Below are 14989 nucleotides of genomic sequence, written 5' to 3'. Positions count from 1 at the left end.
AATCTACAGATACCAAAAGTAGATCAGCAGGTGGGAGTGGAAATGGGGGTTAAAGGTAAATAGATTGTGCTGATGGTTGCATAACTTGGTAAATACAGTAAAAATAATTCAAATAACATTTTAAATAGGTAAATTTTTACATATAAATTATACTGTAATAAAGTTGTTAAAAATAATCTTTCATGCTAATAATTACTAGGAATGTAATAACATAGAATGCTATAAAGAGAAGCCTCCGCTTGGCATAAAACATTTGTTTATCGGGGCTATCAACCACCAAAATGACAAGCAATTAACATGAAATCTGGGGAAAGAGAGGTGGACATTTTGGGGGTTCATGAGTTTCTCTACTGAGAAAGGCAACACCATAAGCAGTTCTAAGTTAAAAGTTTCAGAAGAGGAAAACCAAGTAGTGAATGAAAACTCAAGTAGTGAAAAGTCACTGGGCTAGCCGTGGTTCCATCACTTAATACCTATACTATTCAAACTGAGTTTCCTCCTTAACCTGCCTAAAACATCTCAGGCTGTTGTGAGGACAGTGGAAGACACAAAAAGGGAAGGCATTATAGTATAATTTTTCCCTATTCCCAAATATCAAGGTGTTCTTGCACTCTGGTTCTCTTTCTCATTTTGATTCTGAACACAGAAGTCTACCAGACAAACCTATCCAAGTTCAAACCCAAGTCCGGTCAAAAACAGGCCACATATTCTTGGCCCTTGAGAAACTGTATGGTGACTAACAAAATTAAATTAAATTAAATTAAATAAGGAATATTTTTTTAAAAAAGAAAAGAAAAGAAAGCTTTGAGACTGCATTCTTCCTGGTAATTGTTTTGGATAGCATCCCATAGCTATTGGCTTGAAAACAATAAAATAGAAATTTATGAATGGAAATGTCAGGGGACAATATTTATTGGAGGTCTAATATTTGAAACAGCTAAGGTACATGGGGAATGCCACTAAAAGTAAACAAGAAAATGACAATTTAAAAAATACTTATCTTAGAAAATGAACTTTAAAGTGGAGAAAAGGAATAGCCCATCACCTCTTGAGAGAAATGGTATTCATTATAACTTCATGTCTATCTGTCCAAATTAAATTGTGTTCTACCTTGCAGAAAGTGGGAAGAACAGGGCCTAATCTCTCACTGTGGCACCCATTTAATAGCAATAAAAAAAGAAGCCCTGAATACTTAATATGACTTTGATCAAGCAATATTTACTTTGCTTTTTTTCAGTTGATTCTTTTTTTATTTTTTAATTTGGTTTTTAAGACATCTCACGATTCAGGTGGCAAGAATGAACTCTTTTTGTGAAGCGAACCTAATTTTCACAGTAAGTGCGATTATGCCAATTAAGAAGACAAATGAGACCAATTGGAGCTGTCCCCTCTCGGAGGAATGGATGGATCTTGGGGGGCCTATGCCCTGGGAAGACCCCTTTGGCTGTCATCAGCAGCCCACACCTCATCGGCAAGTCATTTATTGGTCTAGTTCACGGGAAGCCCTCAGGTCTCTGGTACTACGGCTTTACTCCGAGTCTAGAAAACATACTTTGAATGTGTACTATAAAATATAAACTATATTTTACAAACATTTTCTCATTTATTCCCCATTTACTGAGGAGAAAGCAAAGGCATAAAGTTGAGGTTACACACAGTTTGGCTTAGCACCCAGACAATTTGACTGTGGGTCCATGTCTGGACCACTCCCTCAGCCTGCTTAATATGTAGTGTCGACATCTTTATCGTCTACAGGTTCTTTACAAATACAGCTAAGTAATTAAGCCTCAAAATGGTTTTCTAAAAAAGATTTAAAATGCAGCCACTCCTTTTCAACACAGTGCATATACTTAGCAACAAAAATCTTTAACAGCTGCATACAATTAAAAAATTATTAACCCTGAGGAAAAATCCACACACACACACAAATATATCCATATGCTATTCTTATCATTTCTTATGTTCCATTTGTAGTAGCATGTATTCATGAATGAAATCCACCATTGGGTGATAAAACTACTTATTTCCACGTTAGCTTATTATTTTCCTCTTTTGGGGGGAAAATGATCAATGTAAGGGAATAATAATATCACAGATTCCCTACATGAACCACAGTTTGGTTACTATAGTAACTCCAAGGAAGCAAAGGAACAAAAGAATGAGATGGTTAATTCATATTCATACTTCTGCTATGAAAATAAGCTTTAGAAGTACATAGCATTAAAGAGAGTAGTAAATATGAATGGTGTTAAATGTATTCTTTTTAAAGATTTTATTTTATTTATTTGAGATAAAGAGAGAGCGCGCGCACAAGGGTGGGGGTGGGGAAGGGTGCAGAGGGAGAAGCAGACTCCTGGCTGAGCAGGGAAGTCCCAAGCGTGGGATCAGCACCCTGGCATCATGACCTGAGTTGAGGCATCCCAAATGTATACCTTTCAGTTATTTTTCTCTGAGTCTCAAATATTATCTAATGTCTGCACCACAGATATCATCTGTAACTATAAAGTCTGGAGAACTTTGTGGATTTATCAAAACAAGTGTATGCATTGAGTAAATCTATTATCAACCTACAAAAAGGCAGGCTTTTTTTTTATTATTTGTTTCTAATCAAGATAGGCTATGCTTTATGGTACTTAAGGTGATGAGCATGAAGATGTTTATAAAATAAGCTTTTAAGGTTGCTTTCATGAATTCACAATACTGTCTCGTGGCTTTTAATTCATGTTTCAATCCCACTTTGCTAGATCTCACTTGTTTTCGTTTCTGACTTTTTTATTTCTTTCCATGGAAGTCTCTATTTTCCTAGTTAAGAATAATTCAAACGTATGTTAAGTATCAAAATTCTACCATGTAAGAAAAAGTTGAAGGGAGCTATTTCCAGGTGGCCATAAAGGAATTTTCCGTTGATAATCTGACCTCCAGAGAGAAACTGTTCCCAGATTAATCACAAGTCTAACAGCTCCGTCCAATGCAAAACATACAGAGCCAATAAACACCCAAATTAAATTTAAAAAATTTTAACCCGGGCACAGTTTGTTTGGCCAGTTAACTTTATCAGAGACATATTTTGTAAAGCACACTCAAAGAGAATAACTGAGTCAATCATCATAAAAAATTAACATTTTGACATCCTTTCCATCCCAGAACAAATAGTCTTTAGTAAAACTGGCAGAAAAGTAAGTGAGAAGACTTCCCATTAACTCAGGGAACATGACACATGTATATATTTTTACTCCTCCTAATACCCCAATGAAATGACAGTAAAGGCACTAAAAGATATAACTCAATAAAGGGTCAAAAACACGCAGAGTAAGAGGTGCAGAAGAGATAGCAATAAATTCTGGAGCACCAGACGGGGGAGCAGGAAGCAACCTGACAATGTAAAGGAAGTTGAAGATTAGGTGCTTGCAGAAGAATATGGGAACAACAAGAGAAAAAGCCAATCTATACTTGCAAAACGTTGGGAAGACTTGGGATCTAGGGGCACAAGAAAGGAGTAAGGGTTGTGGCTTGATATAGGGAATAATTAAAAGTCTCTATATAGAATTAATTAGCCCTACAGATGTCTCTCTCTGTTCCTTCCTCAATTTCTGCAGGAAAACAGATAGCAAAATTCATCTCCTCAAGACAGCTTTTTTTAATATAAATTTTTTATTTTTTATTAACATATAATGTATTATTAGCCCCAGGGGTACAGGTCTGTGAATTGTCAGATTTACACACTTCACAGCACTCACCATAGCACATACCCTCCCCAATGTCCATAACCCAAACACTCTCTGCCTATCCCCCTCCCCCAGCAACCCTCGGTTTGTTTTATGAGATTAAGAGTCTCTTATGGTTTGTCTCCCTCCCGATCCCATCTTGTTTCATTTTTTCCTTTCCTACCCCCCAAACCACCCCCAGGTTGCTTCTCAAATTCTTCATACAGGGAGATCATATGATAATTGTCAAGACAGCTTTTTTGAGGACAACATACAGCATGGGAGACAATGATGAGGTATACCATTCAAGAGAGGAATTAAGTGAAATGTTGAGGATTCAATCTTGAACCAGTCTTGAAGTCTGCTGAGACTTCTGCCCTGGGTATTTCAGTAGTACAGTGTAGGTGGTCAAGGAAATGTTCATTTCAGGAGATGAAGGGATGATGGTTAATTTTATGTATAATCACAATTTCATGTATAATCACAACTTGATTGGACCACAGGACGCCCAGATACCTAGTTAAACATTCTTTACTGGTATATATCTGTGATTGGCATATATCTGTGAGGGTGTTTCTGATGAGATTAACATTTGAATCAATAAACTGAGTAAAGCAGACTTCCCTCCCCATTTTGGACAGGCATCCTCCAATCCACTGAGGACATGAGCGGGACATAAAGACAGAGGAAGGAAAAATTCACTCTCTGCTCGACTTCTTGAGCTGAGGTATTGTTCTGCATTAGAACTGGGATTTGCACCATTGGCTTCCCTGGTTCTCAGGCTTTTAGGCTCAAACTGAAACTACAGCATGGATTTCTGGGGCATCCAGATGGCAGATTATGACATTTCTTAGCCTCCATAATCATGTGAATCAATTCCTTATAATAGATAGACAATATATAATCTCTCCCCCCAATAACACAAACACACATATACATATATATAACGTCTATATGTTATATGCTCTGTTTCTCTAGAGAGTCCTGAGTAATCCAGACACTAAATAGCCCCTGTAATGAAGACTGCTAATCATGACAAAATCTATTTTCCCTTCTTATACATGGCTGCCAAACCACAGTCTACATTTTCCACTTTCCCTTGTGGCTACCAGTGACCACAAAACTACATTCTCACCAATGGAATATGAAGAGACATGAACAGACGTGATAGATCGTGGCAAATTTAAAACATACCTGCAGATTTTTGCCTCTCCTCCCATCGAAAGATGGAACCTAAGTTCCTTCATTAGAGACTCTCTCATAACCAACGGAATGTGGCAGAACTGACCATGCACAGCTCTTAGTCTAGGCTTGAAAAAGCCACACCACTCCTGCCTGTGTCTTTATGGCAGTTTGCTCTGAGACTGCTCAGCTACCATGTGAGAATTCTGGCTACCCTGAGCCTCAAGATGGAGAGACCAGCCACACAGACCACACAGAGAGAGAGAAAGCTAGAGGCCCAGCTAGTCCAACCCCAGCTGTTTGAGACTTTCCAAGCTGGGTGTCACACATGTGGATGACGAAGCCTTCCACGTGACTCACCCTTGCCACCCTCCGACTGCAACAGCCTATGAGACCCCAAGTGAGAACACTGGACCACCCCCACCCCCAACAAATGTGTGAGCCAACTTGATGGATGTTTTGTGTGAAACCGTTATTTTGGACTGGACTGTTACACAGAAACAGAGAAATGAAACATGTATGGGCCATCTATGTTACTTGTTGAAGTTAACTTCTTTTTTCTTTTTTTATGATTATACATTTTATTTCTAAGAACGGTGTTTAAAATATAACATAATTTCAAATCAATAATAGAAGTTAACTTTTGATTATCTAGAACATTGAAATGACTGTGACGTAGCCTGGATGGGCAGAGGAGAATAATATCCTTCCACAAAACTGGGGGGGAAAAACCACACATGACTGAAGGACTGCATGTTGCAGAATCACCAATCAATCTAGACCCCTAACATTATGTGACCTTCCCAGGAAAGCGACAGGAGGTGCTACTGTTTTTAAGCCACTGTACTTGGGAGTATCTTTGTTAGCAGTTTAGGCTTCACCTTAAATAATACCCATATATTAAGACTCAGAGTAAAGCCCTTTAGGACTGAGGGATATGGACTTTTGAGGAAACCATTCTCCAATAAAAAAGCAGGCCCATCACTCCAAGAAGCCTGATGATGAAACCCAGGTGGAGTCAGATAATGCAGAATGCTCCATCAGCTTTCAGTGTTTCACTCTTGGGAAACACAAAGGAGATAGACAATAATCAAAGGACATTAAAAGAAAGCTCCCCTGGGGCGCCTGGGTGGCTCAGTGGGTTAAAGCCTCTGCCTTCGGTTCAGGTCATGATCTCAGGGTCCTGGGATGGAACCCCACATTGGGATCTCTGCTCAGCAGGAGTCTGCTTCCCTTCCTCTCTATCTGCCTGCCGCTCTGCCTACTTGTGATCTCTGTCTGTCAAATGAATAAATAAAATCTTAAAAAAAAAAAAAGAAAGAAAGCTTCCCACATCAGAGACCATGATCAGACAAACACATGAGTAATATTAAAGAAGAAATTTGGAGGAAGCATAAATGATGCACAGGATGAAAGGGAAAAATATTAAATTATTATTAACATCATTTAAATGAAAAGACACTATATCTAGAAACAAAGTACACTAAAAAATATAATCAGAAAAGAGGTCTTAGAAACTAAAAAATGTGATATTGAAATTAAAAGTATTCAAAGGAAAGGCTGAAAGATTAAGTAGTATCAATATTTTAGAAATTAAAATTTAAAAAAAGGAAAAAAAAGAAAAAATGGGGAAATACCTCAAAATCGAAGATCAGCTTGAGAGTTGAAACACTTGCCTGAGAAGTTTCAGGAAGGAGTAAATCACATACAAAATAAATTTCAGAACTCTAGAGCCTGAGCATGCTAATTAAAATATCCTCCCAATTTTCAGCACAATAAGGAGAAAAGACTTATCCCAAAGTATATAATCATGAATTTCAGAACTTCCTGCTTTAAAAAAAGGTTCCAGAAAGAGGAAAACAAGCAAGTAATGTACAAAGAGATGAAATCAGAATAACATCAAACTTCTTAGTAACAAAACCAGAGGCTAAAATACAGGGAGCCAAACCTTCAAAATTCTGAGTGTACTCTTCATATATCCCCATATCAGAGACCACGATCAAACAAACACATAACTAAAAGAGAAGAAGAAATTTAGAGGAAGCATAAGTGGTACAGGACACTGCTTTTTAACTTTGAACTCCATACCCAAGCTATCAGTTAAATGTATGACAACTACAGAAACCTTTTCAGACATGAAAAATTACTTCCAATGTAACCTATGTTAGCAGCTTTACCAGATAAGTTTAGCAGTTCTAGAAAACAAAGCAATAAAGGCAAAGAAGAGAAACAGAATAGAGACCATGAGGTTCCAGATGAAAAAAAAATGAAGGAATGTTCCAAAGAAAACAACAGTGGAAAGATCTCCCAAAGCAAAAATATGCAACTATGCCTAAGTGCTTCAAAAATTAACAATAGGCGTGTGATCCATCAAATGCCTCACTGGGGGAAAGACAGCAATAGGCTCAAAGAAGGTGAAACCGAAGAAAAGAATGAGGCAACTTTTTTACTTATGTGCCAAACAAACAAACAAAAAAAACTGAAAAGAAGGGACACAGAAGCAAAATATGCTGGTTGGCTGAGCAGAGAACAGTATCTGTGTAAAAATAATCATATAAATACTGCTCACTGATTTAAAGATTTTCATCTCACCAGTTTGAAGGGGGTAGTAAGGAAGAAAAGTGACAGGGAGATGAGGGATACATCTCAACTAACATAATAGAAAATCAATAGGAACTATCTAATACGTATAAATCAAGAACTCTCAATAATAAGCAGATGGCTTAGAAATATGGAGAGGAACATCAGAACAAACAGCAAAAAGAGTTGAAAGTGGCCGTGTCCATGAAAATGAACCAGGAGACGACATGTGACTGTAATGTATCATCATAGGAATTAGACTAACAGTAAATTTCTAACTATGCATCTCTTCCTCTTTATAAAAACATGTCTTCAAGATCTTTTTCCAGAGATGATCAGAAAGGGTCCTGGAACCAAGCAAGTAGGAAATATGGACCATTTATTTCTATATTTACTGATTCATAAGTCTGACTTTGGCTTTTATTAATTTTATATTCTCTCCTTAATATTTCTTTCAAGTCCTAGAATAACAAGAATCATACCTTCTATTTCTTCAGTCTCATCATTTTCTAACCCTCTTAAACATACACATAATATACACACAAACCCACAGAAGACAGTTCCCCTCATTCTGCAAGTATGTAATGTGCTGGGAATATTTCATGCAACAGGTAACTATGGTCTAGGTGCCTGGAACATATCCATGAATAAAGTCGGCAAAGTCCCTGTCCTCAGGGAGTGTGCATTATAGTATTACCTAAGAAAAAAAGTAGAATAATTTATTTTATATGATTTAAGTAATATAGACTTTTTCTGACTTATTGAGAGATTATAAAATTAGTACCTGTGGTCTCCAAGGAAAAATAATTAGAATTTTTAGCAGTGAATCCCATGCCATATATGTCTATGCTTTTTGATATCACAGAAATCACACCACTGAGACTATATTATGCACATGTCTCTAAGACAAATTAATATCCATAGAAGTAATTAAAATGATTTCAATTTAATCAAATTCTCAAAAGAAATCATTCACAGATATCGTCAAAAAAATAGTTCTCTTCTAAGAACATTTGATTTTCCTAGGATTCCCAAACTTTAGATATATACATATAATTTTTTCTTAAAGTGCTTTCAACACTGAAAACATTATTATTTAAGCTATAATTAAATATTATCCTGTGTAAGATCCATTTTCCTTATACAGTATCATTTTCATGACCCCCCTTTTTTCCCCCAAATGATTAATTCCAACTTACCTACTTAGTTCTTAGAACATGAATCATTATTCTTGCCCTTTTTATTCACTGGGAAGGAGCTATGGAAAGTAAAGCTTTCTTAGAGTGTGTTATATAGAAAGTTTTAGACCTATAAAGTTAGTGAAATTACTTATGACCACTTATTAATAGAATATGTTTAACTGTCACACCTATCTCTCCTTTGTTTAAGGAACAAAAGTATCCAAAAATTGGGTAACATAAAAGCAAGGATATTGTAAGCATTGAATTATTATTTAGTAATGATAAAAAATAATAGCTAACATTTCTTGAATAAGTATACTATACACAATTATTTCAGTATACTGTTTTACTTAAAGTTCATAACAGCCCCATGAAGTATTTATTATCCTCATTTTTGGATGGATAAATAGGGCTGAGAGAAGTTAAAGAACTCTCTCCTCTTTAGATACTAGGATTCGAATATGGGTCTGTCTATATACGAAGCTTTAGCTCTTTCTCGTATACTCAAAGGATCTCTTAAGATGACTTAAGGCTATTAAAAGAACTTCTCACAAAGAGACAAATGTGGATTTTTTTTCCCTTTCATACCTTATTATTCATAGCAAAACTTGTTTTCCAGTCTTTTTATAAACTCACTTGCAAAATGTAATTTGGAGTGATGAAAATGTTCTGGAACTAGGGAGTGGTGACGTCCCCACCAACTGTGAACATACTGAATGTCACTGAATTGTATACTTCAAAATGGTTACAGTGAGTAAAGTTTATGTTATGCGTATTTTACTACTCTAATTTTTAATGTCCTTTGGCCCCACAGAAGCTTGTTAGAAGTGTGTCCTCTACATACATGGATCACACATTTCAAGGTCACCTCTTCGGTTCTAAGGCTATACATTTACATTCTACCTCTTTGCTAGGGACTTCCAAATTTACATCTCCCTTACAGCAGAGACCTTTCTCCCGAATTCAGACCCACATATCCAACTTCCTGGTCAGGATCTCCCACAAATTTCTCACAGGCTCAGTAACGTCACATGTCCAGTCCCAAGTTGCAACTGGTCACTCCATGCCAGCTCCTCCACAGTCAGCCTGTGTTAAGTGGCAGCAGCTTCACTTGTCCAGCTGCACAGGGCAGAGTTTCAGTGTCACCCCTGAACCTCTTTGTTTCCCCCGCACACCAGTAAGTCATGATACTTTACCTTCTATCAGGATTTTTCCATCAGGGCACTACTGAGACTTGAGGGCCTGGTAATTGTTCTGGGGGTTGTCTACTGGGCGGGGGGGGGGGGGGCCTTCTATACTGGGGAAAATCACCTCTGGTTGAAAACCAGGACCTTAAGTATACCCAGAATTCAATCTCTCCTCACCACCTTCACTGCCATGACTTTGGCTCAAGCTATTATCATCATTCCTCATTATTTTTTTTTAAAGATTTTATTTATTTATTTGACAGAGAGAGATCACAAGTAGGCAGAGAGAGAGAGAAGAGGAAGCAGGCTCTCCACCGAGCAGAGAGCCCGATGTGGGACTCGATCCCAGGACCCTGAGATTATGACCCGAGCTGAAGGCAGAGGCTTAACCCACTGAGCCACCCAGGTGCCCCATTCCTCATTATTTTTACAGAAGCCTCCTAACAGGCCTCCCGGCTTCCACCACTTTTTTTTTTTTTTTTTGCTTCCACCATTCTTAATGGACCACCTGCAATGGTTCTACTAAAATCTTATTAAAAATCAAGATCATGTCACCTTCCTCTCAAAATTCTCCAGTATCTTTCTGTATCACTGAGAACAAAAGCCAAATTGTAATGTTGACCTCTGAGGACACACCTGAGGGGCCCCGTTCCATCTCTGACCTGATCTGTCACTGTCCCCCATGTTCACTCTGTTCCAGCATGCTGGCCTCTTCTCTGGTCTCCAAACATGACTCACACACTCCTGCCTCTGGGCCTTTTGCCTTTGCTGCTCCCTTCATCTGGAAAATTCTTTACCCTGTCTCCCCATAGCTGGCTCCCTTCTTCCTTCAGGTCTTTATTCAAACTTACCTCCTCAGTGAGGCATCTCACAGCCCATCTGCTGGTGATTCCAGCCTCTCACCTCTCATTGCATATCCCTCTTCCTTGCCTTCTCTTTCCTTACAAACATTCACCACCATCTAGTGTACTGTTTATTCACCTTCCTGATCACGTTCATTACCCAATGCCTTTGTCTGTTTTATTTTCAGTTTATCTCATGTGCTTGTAAAAGTGCCTGACACACAGTAAGGACTCAACAGGTATTAGTGGAATGAATGAACCCCTTAGAACCAATACTGAGAAATGTTTTGAGACCACTAGTTATTTTGGTGTCAGAAACCATGATCTATTCATCTCTACAAGGCATGCACATGTGAATAGTTACATATTTACTTAAAGCAACAAGGAACATCAGTCCTTATCTGGTACTCTTGCTGACACAATCCTTCTTCCTCAGCATGGATGGCAGACTGCCTGACACTAAATATAGATCAAAGGATCCCATCACAATGATGACAGGCATTCAACAACAGCCTTGCCAGATCAATGACCCCACAGCCTACAGCTCACCAGACTTTCTCTCAGTCAGTACAGAAATCCTTAGCAACCTAATATGCCAATCACTTATTATTCACCAAAACATTGTTTGTCCAAAGCCAGGAGTCACTTAGAAACGCCTCCAATTTGAATGAGGTTGATTAACAGCTCATCTGTGGACTCAAGGGAAAACAACAGACACTAACAAAAAGCTTTAATTTGTTAATACTACAATCTAAACCCAGAAAATGGTTTCTAGGTTTCTCAAATATACTTATTCGGGTATCCTGGGAAAACTGTTCAAATTCCAGAATACACTGGACCTGAGTTGTGAGATTTGGTAATATACTCCCAAAATGAAACTGACGTCACCTGTAATGCAGGTTCTATTAAAAAAAAAATCCACATGAAATATAATAGACTCACATACATAGTAATAGATTCTAAGATGTTAAAATTGCCTTTGAAGGTAATGACCCAGAATTGTTCTACTGCATATGACTCATCAAAATGACATTATTGTTTACCTTTTAAATAGTGTTTCATACATGTCACTACAATTTATGGTAGCAAAACAGTAAAAACTGCTGAAATGCAAAGCAATAGGAGAAGAAAAGATAAAGCCACAAGGCACTGGTTAAATAAATTACTGAATAAAAATACAAAAGAATACTATATAGCCATTAAAAGATGAAATTGACCCATTTGCACTAATAGGTAATGTTCACCAACACATTATGTGATCAAAGCAAGCTGCAAACAAAGGGCACATAGTAAGATTCTGACTGTATGAAGTAAAGTGCGTGTATGTATGTACCTATATGCATGTATGAATTAGGTATTTTAAGGACCAGTTTCTCCACCAATTTCTACTCTGCTCCCTGTCCAGGAGGCTGGTCTGCATAGATAAATCAATAGGGGTCCCTTGCCTTGTGGCTTCTAGTTGGATTCAGCCAGTGAGAGCCCTGGCAGGAGATACAAGGGCGAGGGCTATTCAGTCCCCTGGCCCTTTTCCTACTTCTTACAGCAGGTTGGTTATATCCCTCTAAAGGTCACGACATTGGCTGGGCATCCTCTCCATAAAGTTTCCCTCCAGATTCCAGAAGCCAATTCCTTTCTTTGCTTCTGCAGATCCACAAGTCATAAAGACTGACACTAGCTCAGGGGCACTCCACAAGTCATAAAGACTGACACTAGCTCAGGGGCACTCCACAATTCCTTTTCTTAACCCCTGCTCACACCTCCCCACTTTCTCAAGTAGTCCTTTTATTAAACTGCTGCCCATGACCTTCTCTGCATATACACTGTCTTTTTTGTCAGAACCTTAAATAATAATACTACGAATACTTTGTGTGTGTCTGTGTGTATCTTATGTGGTTTATATCCACATACATGCATGGAGAGGTACTTACGTGTCCAAAGAAAATCTCTGAAGGATACATAACAGATTGGAGAATGAAACATATGGTCTGGACTTTGGCATTCCACTTTGTATCTTTTAAATTATTTCTACTCTTAAAATATCTGGTCATATACATGTAATACATTTGTAATTTTGAAGCAAACCCAAATGGGAAATACATATTTACTACCCTTTTGATGGCACATTAAGGAAGGAAAGAAGTAATGAACACTAGGGAAAATGAGAACGATGACACAGATGCTCGTTTGGAACAATGCAATGTGTCTGATGAGAAGGAACGTATCTCTGAAACTGAAGTTTGACAGTTATCAAAGAATACATCCATTGCCACATGGGTCTATACCATCTTGTTCCAATGACCTGCTTTTAGAAAAGCAGACTTGTTTTGAAAATTGGCTTCCAAATAAGCCCTTTTTCTCCACACATCTCATCTGTGGTTCAGATTTGCTACTTTCCATCTTAATTGCACTTTTTGGAAGAACTTTAGACAAGAGTGAAGTCATATAAACATGCTCATTTAGATTTGATAAAATGTTTAGCCTTTTGTGATTAAAACAAAATAGCCTCTTTCACAGAATTGCAAGATTGACTTTCAGAACTATTTCCAAGGCTTACTAAAACTACTATGAGGTAAAAAACACAAATCACTAATGTGGTATTAGAGCCCACAATTAAATTAATTTATAAGGGCTTTAGTGCAATTAAATTTCCTACAGGCCATATCTCTAATGGCGCTAGGTTTTTTTACTTAATATACTTTAAAGCATAATTTACTTTCATTTTTGCAAAGTCATTTAAATATTACAAATATCACTTTTGTACATATTTTTATGGTGACACAATACATTTGCAGTCTATTTAATTTACAACTGATGAGAATAAAATGAAAACTCTTCTAGGACCATACGTCTTCCACAACATCCCATTTTCCTATTCCAAGATATTAAGTGTCTAAGTTATGTGTATTTGCAAGAATGGACTCCTGAAAGAGTAATAAATATTTTAAATGATCTGATTATGAACCTTGAAGAAAATTAAAATCTAGAGCAAAGAAACACATCAGCGATACAAAGAGCCAAGATGTTTGGGTCCATCATTTAAGATAATAAAGTATTAGCCTTTAAAATTAAATTTAACAGATCTTTCTCACACTCAAATTAAGGAAATGCTTAGAGAAGAACATGAGTTATGTACAAGCCTCCAAATTCAGTTCAACTTATTCATATACTCATGTACAAGGTAGCTCAAGATCTCAAAACACATTAAGGAGACTTCATAGTCACAGCTAATGAGCAAAGGTGTTAGGACAATTTTTCATGCTCCCAAACCTAGATACGTAGGATCTATGCTAGAAAATATTCAATAATAAATAGCTAACTCATTTGTCAGCCAAAAGAAAGAGACATACAGAACTGGTCCAGTGCATTTTTAGCTGAGAATATCAGCTAAACTCAGATGTCATTCTTGCTAGAAATGTGCTGCACAGTGGTGATATATTTGACAAAGGAGAAGCAGATGTAACTATGGAAATCATAACTTTAATTGACAACAACATGAAAATTCACAAGTATAACAAGCATCACAGATAGAGGTGACAATTATGCAGAAATAAAAATTAAATGTAAGCTTTATTATAAAGAAAAGGAGTCTGTTTTTCCTCTCTGGATATTTCCTACTACTCCAGAAATAAGAATAAGGATGGAAAGAATATTTTTCTCATTAATGAAAACGGGACAAAAGAACAGCCAGGATATTCCTACCTGGTTTCCAGATGAACTGATTATCCTTTTTGCCTTCCAAATGAGCTGCATGGGACAGCAAGACAGAAAGTAACAGAAATAGCTTCCTCATGCTCCTCCATAACCAGCAAGGGACAGCCAGATTACCCTTTGAAAACATTCTTCAGATTTTCAGCCTCTTGACTTGCCTATTCCTAAAAACAAACAAACAAACAAAAACAAACAAACAAACAAAACCCAGAAACAAAAAAAGGAAAAGAAAGAAAGAAAACCAGATAAGTTTCTTCTGTACAGAAATGATAAAAACTCACATTGACTGCTAGAACCTTTATCATGATGACTTTGCAAATTTCCCATTACACAGAGTACATATACTATTAACATTTTAAGATCAAAGGTTAATTAGCCATGCTTTCAATCCTTACCCACGGAAGAAACTCTCAGTCCTAAGGACTCCACAGTCCCCCAGTCCATCTACTTTTGTTTGTAAGAGTAGGGTTGGCAGATACCGGGTCTATTCCCTCCTTCAACTTAGCCAAACTCCTTGAGGAGCTCACGATTTGGGAAGAAACATGCACACACAGAAAAGTCCAAAATAGGGCAAAGAATGCTCTAACAGTAGTATTAAGAAAGAG

General features: G+C 37.4%; 1 protein-coding gene across 1 annotated transcript in view; it reads right to left on the bottom strand.

The window, feature by feature from the left end:
- THSD7B (thrombospondin type 1 domain containing 7B) overlaps positions 1 to 14514 on the bottom strand; it is a gene marked incomplete at both ends in the record, with an annotated part of 715794 nt that extends 701280 nt beyond the window's left edge. Inside the window, one exon of the mRNA XM_080799662.1 lies at positions 14376 to 14514. Coding sequence (XP_080655788.1) covers positions 14376 to 14514 — 139 coding nt within the window. The remainder of the gene's footprint in view (positions 1 to 14375) is intronic.
- Between the last annotated feature and the right edge of the window lie 475 nt (positions 14515 to 14989).

Source organism: Martes martes (assembly GCF_963455335.1).
Source record: "Martes martes genome assembly, chromosome: 3".
Classification (NCBI taxonomy): domain Eukaryota; kingdom Metazoa; phylum Chordata; class Mammalia; order Carnivora; family Mustelidae; genus Martes; species Martes martes.
This window is presented reverse-complemented; position numbering and strand designations above follow the sequence as displayed.